The 11,672-nt window shown below is 34.6% G+C and overlaps 1 protein-coding gene across 3 annotated transcripts in view; it reads right to left on the bottom strand.

Annotated features, from left to right (window-relative positions):
* Positions 1 to 629: 629 nt before the first annotated feature.
* Positions 630 to 11,672, bottom strand: part of Polr3H (RNA polymerase III subunit H) — a 245,335-nt gene continuing 234,292 nt past the window's right edge. For all 3 annotated transcript variants that reach the window (XM_090407537.1, XM_090407535.1, XM_090407536.1), the window contains exons 7-8: positions 6,340 to 6,448; positions 630 to 743 (exon numbers count right to left, since the gene is read on the bottom strand). In XM_090407537.1, the coding sequence (XP_090263663.1) occupies positions 696 to 743; positions 6,340 to 6,448 (157 nt within the window). In that variant the 3' untranslated portion in view covers positions 630 to 695. The remainder of the gene's footprint in view (positions 744 to 6,339; positions 6,449 to 11,672) is intronic.

Genomic DNA, 11,672 nt, shown 5'->3' with positions numbered 1-11,672 from the left:
AAGGACATGGCTTGAAGATAAAAGATCATGGACAGGATCACATGGCTATGCAGAAACAAAAAAGGAAAGCCACCAACAGAGAGAACTGGAAGGACATAGTTGCTGCACCAGCTCACTGAGGAAGCTACATGAAGAAGAAGATATAGAAGACAGATATGAACTACCCAAGAATCATACTAGAATACACTCTCTGGGTTAGTGATGAGGATGCTACTGTATATAAAATGAAAAAAAAAAAAAAAACTTATACTATATACCCAGTATTATGCTAACAAATAGTACAATAGCTTACTCAGCTTTTATAATGATATTTGGTAATTTTCAAAAAAAAGACTTCTTTCAGATTAAATCTGTGACACAAGCTATGTATAAAGACACAAATTGTTAATGAGAAAAACATCTATATACATATCATACAGTGTGTACTAGAATCAAATTTATGGTATACTGTATAATATATTTATACAGTGAGCAAAAATAAATTCTAGTTTTAGTTTATGAATGTTACAAAAAAAATCCCATTGTGATTTGTATCATTAAGTATTTCAAGGTCTCTCTATCTATTTCATACACCCCAAAATACTTCACAAAATGATGTCTATGCTAAATCCAGAAAAAAAGAGACGAAAATTTCTATACTCTTTTATTTACAATTTTTATTCTTACAATATACATATTTACAGATGGTGAAAATTTCATGTCCACCATGACAGCAATCCCAGTCCTGCTTCACTGATAGAACCCTGAATAAAGAAAACAAGAATTTTTAATTGGGAATGTCAGTATATCTTTGTTATATAACTAATAAAAGAGCAATAATTGAAATGCAAGTTGTAAAATTAACAACATATGTAAAAAATATCTGAAGCATCAATTCACAAATACAAAATAATGCTTAATGGATACTAATTTTATGTTTTAAGGATACTTGTGGCATAACATTTCTCAAAATTCACACAATAACACAAGAAAAGGTTGAATTAATTTTATTACTGTTTACTAAAATAAAGAGCCAAAAGGCTTCATTTCGGCGATGCAAAATTATATATAAATCAAGTGGGTATTAAATTCAACATTATTTCAAAGCTGAATACAGAAACTATAAAAGTTTCATATGAAAGCTGACCACAGAGCTTACGGGAATACACTTGCTGTCATTTACGAGTTGCCCTAGCCGGATCTTATAGGAGACATGATTGCTTTGCCCAAGTGTCCATATATTCGCCGCTTATTGGTCCATTTTGATAAGGTTTCACTGGCCTGACAGCTGTCACTGCAAATGACAGCACACCCACCCACTTTCAGCACTTGGTGCATATCTCACTCACACACACACACTTTGCTTCAGATGTTTTGCCCACATACAACAGATGAAGAGATGCAACCACCTGCTGCTGTCAATAAAGCATGTCCAGCCTTACTTCAAAATAAATTCTTATAAATTTACTGTAATCAAGGCATTCTTACATGCAAGAATTTTTCAAGAAGACAAAAGGCATAAATGAGGAGTGGGATATTCCTGATGATTACAAAGAGAGAGAGTGATATGCACCAGTTGCTGAAAGTGGGTGGATGTGCTATCTTGTAGTGGTGCAACAGAACAAATTATCAAAGGTTTAATTTCTGTGGAAATCCAGTTCCTTCCCACCAACATCAGCTTATGGAGACCTCGAAAAACGAATTTGGAATCGTGATGAAAGAAAACTTTAAGCATATCAGCTGTATTAACATGTACAACAGAAGCCCCTTTGCAGATAGTCAAATACAACCAAGAGATAGAAATGCAATAAATCAAATGCTGAATGGATGTGAGCGGGAGGTGAGATGAGGGAAAGTGCAGATGTTTTGCTGTATACGACTTTTTGATTATTAAACGATGAACTGCTGGAGATGGACTATAAAATGAAAGTTAATCCTTCTTGATTGCAGGTTCCTTAGTACTGAACGAGAGTTTTTGTTTTCTTAAGGTTTCTGCCTGGTCTCTGAGGAGAACAAATCAGTTCAAAACAGCTGTCAGGCCAGTGAAACCTTATCAAAATGGACCAATAGGAGGCGAATATATGGATGCTTGGGCAAAGCAATCATGTTTCCTATAAGGTATGGCCAGGGCAGCTCGTAAATGCCAGCGAGTGTATTTCTCTGGTCAATAACTTGAGTTTAAAACCAGACTGTAACTTGAATGTTTCTCCATATTTCAAGCAAAAATTACCAGTAATTTACAAGACTTGAGATACGTTATGAACAATCCTTCACGAATGACTAATAATAAGTGAAAGCAGAGCATGAAACAGACAGCAATGGTAGGCTGGTAGAGATAGCACCACAGCTATGAAGATGTGCATATGACTGGTGCCGTATTAACAAAAGATCACGTGACTCAACAACAAAGGCAAACCAACGATTGTTGAGTTGAAATACTGATTCTCTTCAACCAAATTCCAAAATATCTGAAACTGCCATAACAACATTCACTCTATTTCTTAAAGTTTAGCCTTTTTTCATGTGTGAGGTATGCTAAACTTTTAAATTTACTTTTTTCGCCAAGTAAAATCAGGGGTGCAAGGAAAGGGCAAGTTATATTCAAGTAAATATGATAAAAAGCCATATATTTCAATTACAGATCATCTTCAGTGGCATTAGGTAGAATCAGTAAACTGTGTGTTTCAAGGTAAGCTACCAACTAGGATATCATTTCTGTTTTAAATTTGTCAATTATTATAGTTCTACCTTGTATGGTATTACCTAATTCCACTGAAGATGATCTGTAATTTTCTGATCATCAAATTATATGGCTTTTTAATAAAAATTTATTCATCCTTGTAACTCAGTGAGTTCAACCACTGAGTCATGCTGCTCTTCAGTTCCTCATCATCCTCAAAATCACTGAGACAGGAACCACTGCTTCTTCATATGCAGGAACAAGAGATACTTACTGGGTGTGAGGTTGGGGCTTTGGGTGGGTAGGTGGTCAAAAGGTTTCCCCCCCAAACTTCTGAACTTGTACGTTACCATGCAAAAGCACAATCCCTGATGAGAGCATTCCTCTTGTGTGTTGTTCTGAATTGCTCATCTGAGTTTCTTCAGCATTAATTGGGGTTCCTCGCTGAAGAAAATCGACAAGCAAAATCCATTTTTGATCCCAGAAGATAGTGGCCATAATTTTTTGATCGACCATGCATGATTGAATTTTTTGCTTTCAAAGATGATAAATGCCACCACTGCATTGATTGTTGTTTAGACTTGATGTTTGTGTACAAAATCCACATTTCATCATCATCAAAAAGACACAAGAAAAAAGTTCTTCTCCTCCATTTTTGTAATGCTCCAAAAATGTTTGAACTGCTTTCACTCGTTTTGTTGTTTATATGCGTTGGTCAGTTTTTTGGGACCCACGTGGTATGCAATTTCTTATAACCCAGCTTTTCTGTCACAATTTCATGAATGACTGAACATGAAACTTCTGGGAATTCAGAATAAAGTTCCGTAATTGTGAAACAATGATTCTCACAAATTTTCATGTTTACTTTTTCCACCAAATTGTTTATCACCACACTTGGTTGGCCAATATGCTCTTTGTCATGAACATTGTTGTGTATTTCTATTAACAAACAATTATAAATGTTAACAGCTAGCTAATGAGTCACTGTATGCTACCATTCATGCGTGACCCCTCTCCCATATATTATTTGATTAGTAAATTCTGAACAGAACTTTCTGGATGCACCTCACCTCATACAATATCACTACAGTGTAATGAAACCAATAAAGAGAATGTCTAAAGAATGGGAAAAAAAAAAAAAAAAAAAAAAAATTTAAGACAGAAACAGGTCACCTGGCCTAACATTATAATAGCATGATTGATGATGACTAATCCTCAATACATCTCTGGATTCAGCTACATAACTTAAAACTAGAAATGTAATTCACTTTTACCATTTTGGAATACCAGCATATAATTTAAAATTATAAACTAACAGCTCAAACAGAATAATCCTTTTCTCACTAGTGCATTAACAAACAATTATTACCAAATTCAAAAAACAAGGAAAAAACAAGTTACACATGATGTGTCTTCCTCTGCATACTGATACAAACTATCAATATTTCTTACAAAAATGAATTGTAAGAAATACCTTTCTTACCATATTAGAATCACTATTTTCCAGTATTAAACCACACACAGAGTCATCAAAAAACACTGTTTTAATTTGACTAGTTTCATGAAAAAAAACTGCAAAATAATAACAGTTAACATTTCTAGTGAAGAATATCTGAAAATGCTTAAACAATGGAAAGCATGCATTTGCTGTTATGCTGGTTCGTGGGTTGCTGTATACTGCTATCAGATACAAGTGGATTAAGAAAGACCAAATTAGATATAAAATCATCCCTTGTTTTTTTGTTAGACTGCAGAGAATACTTCATTTCAGCTGATTCTTTGAATGTTCTTGAGTGAAAGCAGTAATCAATGCGAAGGATTTCAGTTTGCCCATTCTACTAGATGTTTTGTATCTTTTGTGTGCTGCCAGCCCTGATTTGTGCTTTCTTTCATTCTCAACATGTTTGTCTTCTACGAGTGATTTCATCTTTTCTGTGTATTCTGTGGAATTCTAAATGACTGTTGGGTTGTCTTTGTCAGCTTTCAGTATTACGATGTGTTTTCCTTTTTTTAATGTTTTTAAGCATCTTTGAAAGGTTAGACCGAGATCCCACAGGATATTTTCATAATAGAACCAATGATTTAATTTTAAAAAAATGCTGAATTGGTCTGAAGAAAAAAAAAACAGCTAGAATCTAGACATCTCTTAGTACCTAGAATATATGGAGTCCCTAAACTGCATAAACAAAACTTGCCATTGAGACCAATTGTTGATACAAGATTCTATCCAAAACATCATCCTCTTATGTTAAGAACACAATACACTTCATAGAAAATATCAAAGGCATCACATTGGCTCCTACTGATATAATTAAACCTGGACATAGTAAACCATTTTAACAAAGATTCCAAAAATAAAAATTATACAAATACGTCATGAAATTTTACCACCAGACACAGTGGACCTATTTAAACTGCATTAATAACACTTTTTTTTTTAAATTTGAAAATTTTTTTGAACATAAAGGAGGATTGGCTATGGGCTCTCCTTTCTCACCCATGTTAGCTGCCTTATTCATGAAATGGTTAAAAAATAGCCCTCAAGTATCAAAGAACACAACCAAAAAATTCGGCAAAGATATGTCGATGATATTTTTATCATCTGGCTGGGTTCTACTACCCAATTAGAAGATTTCATTACCATCCTTAAATCAAGTTCACAGTAAAATGCAATCAACTTCTTCTCAGTCTACAGGAAACCAAAAGCACAGGACATTATCTACACGCACTTCTCATCACCATCCAGCATAAAAAATAGGCATCATTCGTTCCTTATGTGACAGAGCTTACAGAATTTCTACAAATATAGATAAAATAAACCAAAAGTTATAGTATCTTAATTCTGTCCTTCCAAAAAATGGCTACAACAGAACATTAGTCAAAAAAATTCTATTTAAACCACCAAAACAAACAAAAAAAATAAAAAATATAAAGGAGCAGTGATTCTCCCATATATACAATCAATCACAGATAAAATAAAAAAGTTGCTTTCTACCCAATCAACAAAATCTCTAAACATCTGAAACTTAAAAAAAAAAACCAGGTGCCTACAAGATCAGTTGCAGTTGTGGGGTACACTACATAGGACAAACTGGCAGATCTGGGGAGATATGTCGATCGGAACACATCAAGGATGTTGAGAATGAAATAAAGCACAAATCAGGGCTGGCAGCACGTGCTTTGCACACACACACACATACAAAACATCTAGTAGAATGGCAGCAAACTGAAATCCTTAATATTGATTACCACTTTTACTCAAGAGCATTCAAAGAATCATTGAAATGACGAAGTATCCTCTACAGTGTAACAAAAAACAAGCGATGATATTACATCAAATCTAGTCTTCCCTTAATCCATCATGACATACTTGTATCTACCAGCAGTACGTAGCAATCCGTAAACCAGCAGCCAGCATAATAGTGAATGTACAATTTCCACTGTTTAAATATTATCAAATATTCTTCACTAGAAATGTTAGCTGTTATTACTTTGCTTGTAGTTTTTTTTTAAATTTTATTTGTGCTATTTCCTGATGAAGCAAAATAAAGGTTTCTCACAAAACTAGTTGAATTAAAACAGTTTCTTTTTTACTTTTTTTTGTGTGGTTTAATAATGGAAAATAGTAATTTTAATATGTCCTTTCTCCACAGAAGCCTACACAATGAGACCTTTCTTACCGTTAATGAATATGGTATTCTCTTTTCTTTCTCTTCATTTTCCGACAACTCACTAATTTCTGGACCAGTTGGCGAGGTGTCAACAAAAGTTTCATCAACGACTCGAAACCTTAATACAAAATAACAGAAAATCAAAAGTAGCATAATTAATTATCATCCAACAATGTTTTAATGAGGATCTACTGTGATTCCATAATAAAATTAAATATTTTATGATATTTAATATAATTAAAATTAAAAAAAGTAAATTGATATTTTGACTTCAAATAATCATAACAAAAATGGCGCTTTCACTAAAAATGAATATAAAATATATCAAGATATATACATGGTGATGACATGAAAACAAGTTAACACTAAATTATAAATTTAGAAGGATATTTTATTATATTTTGCAATCTACATTTTGATGCAGCTGTTTCTCCAAGGGGAGCTCAAGAAAATGGAAAACTAAGAGCTGATCAAATCAGATAGCTGGCATAATTTTATGGTGTGTTCTCTATCCTCAAGGAGTGTCCAAATACAGATACTATTGTATTACTAGTTTCCTAATAAGAATAGGAATTTTTCTTAGTGAATGGACAATTATTTAGTAGGTACTCAATTTGATTAGCTTTTCTACCTGCTAACTGAAATCAATCCATCTATTCTTTCTCTGAGTCTTTTTTCCTGTCACTTTTGCTTCCTTTATTTTGCTAATCACTCATTGCCTACTCAGTTTTAATGACCATACTGCTTCAGATTAACTATGCTCACAGATTATTATTATGATTACATTAACTCTCCTTTTGAAAAGCTTCAATTTGTAATATGATTCTGCCAATGATATCATCTGTTCACTTGTCTAATTTTTCTCAGAAGTCACATATCTGTTGAGTCTAGTTTCCGTTCAACTATTTTATTCCTAATCTAATTCTCCGATCTGCAACTTAAAATTGGTTTGAATTGCATAAATATTACCTGGAACAGCAAATTTTGCATATTTTACTGTCTATTTCCATATTAAATTTGCCATCTTCATGAAAAATTGTGCCTAAATAGCGTAAACGTTTTACCTGTTCTATATGCTTCCCATTCAGGATGTGCAGATGATATTTGCAATGTTCCTATCTATTTTCAGTGTATTTTTTTATTACTGATTTCATACCAAATCTGTTGCAGCAGTAATTCAAATTAGTTAAGAAATACAGCAAATTTGTACTGGATTTATTCAAAAATATAACATTATCTGCATAAAGAGCTGAGATTAGCATCTCCAAGTTTAATATTAAGTTTTTACATCAAACAATCTTCCTGTACTTTCTTCAATTCTAACTGCTGACTTACAATTTAAATATAGATTGTGATAATGCTCGAAATAATGTTCATTTTCTTACCATATAATTATAGCAGGGGTGCTTAAGGGTCAAAGCTGTATAACTGAGAGGAGACCTCCACATAGCCTTTAAAGGAATGGGAGAACCGACCAGGGCTTCTGACCTAATATCCAATCCTCACCTTCTCGTGGTGCACCCTGTTGGATATCTACCAGTATACTGAACGAACAAGGATGGGCTGGCAATTTGGGATTTAGCTGACCAAATTGTATTCTTATTGGTTAAACCAAAATAAAAAAATGATGGTACAACATGACAAAATGTCATGCCGGCTGGGGCGTCGCCCGGTTAAACAAGGCCCCCGTTGTTTTCGCCAGGGAACCAGGGCGAACAGCGAAAAGTTAGCTACTGGAATAAATCTGAAAACACACCCCAACTCAACATCACCAGAGTTAAAGATCAGTACAATCAACATAAGAAGCCTGAATGGCAAAGAAATGGAGCTAGCTGAGGAATTGGATAAGTACCAGATCGACATAATAGGGGTGACTGAAACAAAAAAGACAAAAACTGGTGAGATCTTTCTGGGCAATAAATACAAAATGTTATATTCAGGCAATGACAATCAAGGAAAAGAAGGAGTAGCCATAGTATTCAACACAAAATACAAGGCTAATCTTCTTGAATAGCAGTCAGTCTGTTGTGCATATCTCTGATAATGATATATCGGGGCAATATATTTAACTTTATCCTTTCCTACTTCAGCCGCAATATCAAATTCTATCGCATGTACCTCTTTGTTAAGTCGGTTGCGGCATTGTTATGTGATCTTCATTAATATTAATCTTACGTTATGTCTCGCTTCTCTTATACCTTTTCTTACATAATTTAACCTTTTATGGGCCACCAGAAATTACCTGTTCCCTGAATTCCATGAGTTATCCTGGTCACTCAGGCAAAATTTATTATTTATCTGTGCCAGCCTGAGCCTTAAGGTTAGAGATAAACTCAGCCTTTAGGGTAATCATAGAATATCAGGTGCCACTAATAATGTTAACTGAATTCTTAGAAGCCTTGGGTTCCTGGCTTATCTTATTTGCAGTCGTGCCCTAATATTTTCAATTGGGATATCCCCGCACGCACACACATGATCACAGGTACGATGTTTTATGAAGGGTCAGGGTCAGTCATCATGATCAGAAACACATGTAAGTAAGGAATCAAATTATTTATTAAACTCATTATATAATGCTATACAAGTTAAAGTAGTTATCAAATCTAATTTAAGCTTCTACCATTCTTTAACTCTCTCACTCTTGAAACTATTATGCATTGACTTCAAAATGTTAGCAAATTCAATAACTCAACATATAATACATTCTTAATTACAGCTTAATTTGACATTTAGGCATTTTAGCACATATATAATCTCTCTCTCTCTCTCGGATTAATTATGACAGAATCTCTATCTAACTGAAAGTTCTTAAAGTTCATTTCGAAAGCATAGTCATTTACATAAATCTTAGTTCTTCACTCTTTCTTCCATTTTACAAATTTTAAGATGCATTCTGTTAACACTGCTAGTCAATTCTCTAAAGGGGCTAGAACAAGTGAGAGTACTTGTCTATTCTTTATCGGTTTTCTTCCATCCCTCCTTCTTTGTTTCGACTCTTGTTGTCTCGATCTTATCGCCACGTGGGTTACACGTGCTCGCCTGAGCTGGGCGCTATCTCTCTCTCTCTCTCTCTGCTAAAGTTTACGTCGATGACCTTCTCATTGACGGCCTACGGTTGATCTTGCCGAAATCTGTTGCGGTGTCATGCTGGAACTTTTCGTAAGTCAGCCCTCAAAAACGAGAGCTGAACTGCGATGAACTCTTGGAGCACACAAAGAGAAATGCAAGAACAAGAAAAAACGGGGATGATTTACTTCCGTGTCGCAGGTTTTATACGCTCCCCTAGAGCGCCATCTTTCCGAGTTTGAATTTCTCTTAATGTCTCACCCATTGGTCTCAGGCTGGGTGACTTCACCGATCAACATACGGACTTCTTGTTTCCGGGAACGTATGCGTCATGATGTCTTCTCAGATGTGATGCCCGCGGGTGCTTATGCTGCTCTTATAGTATTAGGGCGATCTTTGCCCTATGTTGCTGAATAATATGCATTCTTTCATTTATAATATTTCACTAATGATTTTTCTCATATCTTCCCCCCCATTTTGCTGACTTACATTCATGCTAGACATAGATACATTAATTTAAATTCACATAATTCACAGTTTATCATACAAGATGTTGTTACAAAAAAAAAAAAAAAAACATAGTTACACTGTGCTAAAAGATAAGTATGCATATATATATATATATTTTTTTTTTTTGTTGTTGACTATTAGATTCTGGAATGGTGACGTCATGTAAAATTGAAGTCGCCTATTTCAGATCTAACAGTCTCAAGTAGAGTAATGTGGGCAAATATAAGAATGGGGAACTGGACAATGAGACTTATTTGTGCCAATGGTCCCACAGAAGATTCTTCTAAGGTAGAAGTGGAGGAATTTTTTGAGGCTTTAGAAAAAGCAACTGACACAATGAAAAAGGAAAAGTTGGTCCTTGTTGGAGATCTAAATAGCAGAGTAGGAAATGATTGTGAGACATACAGAAATATTTTGGGAAAATTTGGAGAAAATAGCAAAGCTAATAATAATGGCAAATATCTGTTGGATTTCTGCTCAGGACATGGACTGGTTATTACTAACACATTGTTCCAACATAAAAATGCACACAAATTCACATGGAGAGAAAAGGCAAGGAATAAGAAAAGTCTCATTGACTATGTTATTGTTCATAGTGATGTTTTCTCCCTGGTGCAGGACACCAGAGTGTACAGAGGATTTGAAATTGGAAGGGATCACTATTTAGTCTTGAGCAGGATAAAATTGAATTTCATATTAAAAAGAAGAACATGTAAGAAAGTTTTAAAGTGAATAAAAGTTGAGCAACTCTCAGATGTGAACTCTAGACTAAAATACACAAAAATTATTGAAGAAAAAATGAAAGAGTTTGTGAACAGGAATCAAACCTAGGAGATTCAGTGGCAAGCCTTGAAGAAAGCCCTGATTGATTCAGCCAAAGAGGCATGTGGTGAAGTTGTCTGCAAGGATAGAAAAATTAGAACTGCATGGTGGACACAGGAAGTTAAAGAGGCAGTGAAGGAAAAGAAGAAAGCATATCAAAAGTTCCTGGCAAATAAATCAGCTTGTGCTCTTAGAGAATACAGAGACAAATGCAAGAAAGCTAAACATTGTGTGAAACTAGCTAAACAAAAGTCATGGGAGGACTTTGGCAAGAATATAGAAAATAAATATCAAGAAGGTGGCAAAATATTCTGGACGTTGTTGAAGAAGCTTAAGAATGGAGGAAAGAGTGCTGTACAAGGAGTTAGAGATGATAAAGGTGACATGAAAACGGTAGAAAAAGATATCCTTGAAGTATGGAGTAATTACTTTGAAAAACTGCTAAATGAAACAAGCAGTGATGACAGCACACTGGTAAAAAACACTGATCAGGCATGCAGTCAGGAATACATATTCATACTTGAAAGAGAAAAAGCCATCAAAGGCTTGAAATGTGGAAAGACAGCAGAAGTAGGTGATATTCAACCAGAAATGCTGAAGTATGGTGGTATAAGAGTCTTACAGTGGCTACACTACATAGTTCAGAAAGGCTGGACAGAGGGACGAATTCCCGATGATTGGAGTCGAGCTCTTATAGTACCCATATATAAAAAGGGAAATAAAACTGAATGTGAGAATTACAGAGGTATTTCCCTTCTGAGTGTTCCTGGCAAGATCTATGCAAGTATACTTGAGAAATGGTTGAGAAGAATTGTGGAAGATAAGCTTGGTGAAGAACAAGCTGGATTCAAGCCAAATAGAGGCTGTCAGGATCAGATCTTCACTTTACGACAAATAGTCGAGAAAGCATGGGAATATAACAAAGATCTGTATTTAAGTTTTGT

The sequence above is a fragment of the Typopeltis vanoorti genome, chromosome 17, assembly GCF_054136105.1.
Source record: "Typopeltis vanoorti isolate ZY-2024b chromosome 17, IOZ_Tvanoo_1.0, whole genome shotgun sequence".
Taxonomy (NCBI): domain Eukaryota; kingdom Metazoa; phylum Arthropoda; class Arachnida; order Uropygi; family Thelyphonidae; genus Typopeltis; species Typopeltis vanoorti.
The sequence above is the reverse complement of the archived record's forward strand: the minus strand, read 5'-3'. Positions and strand labels throughout refer to the sequence as shown.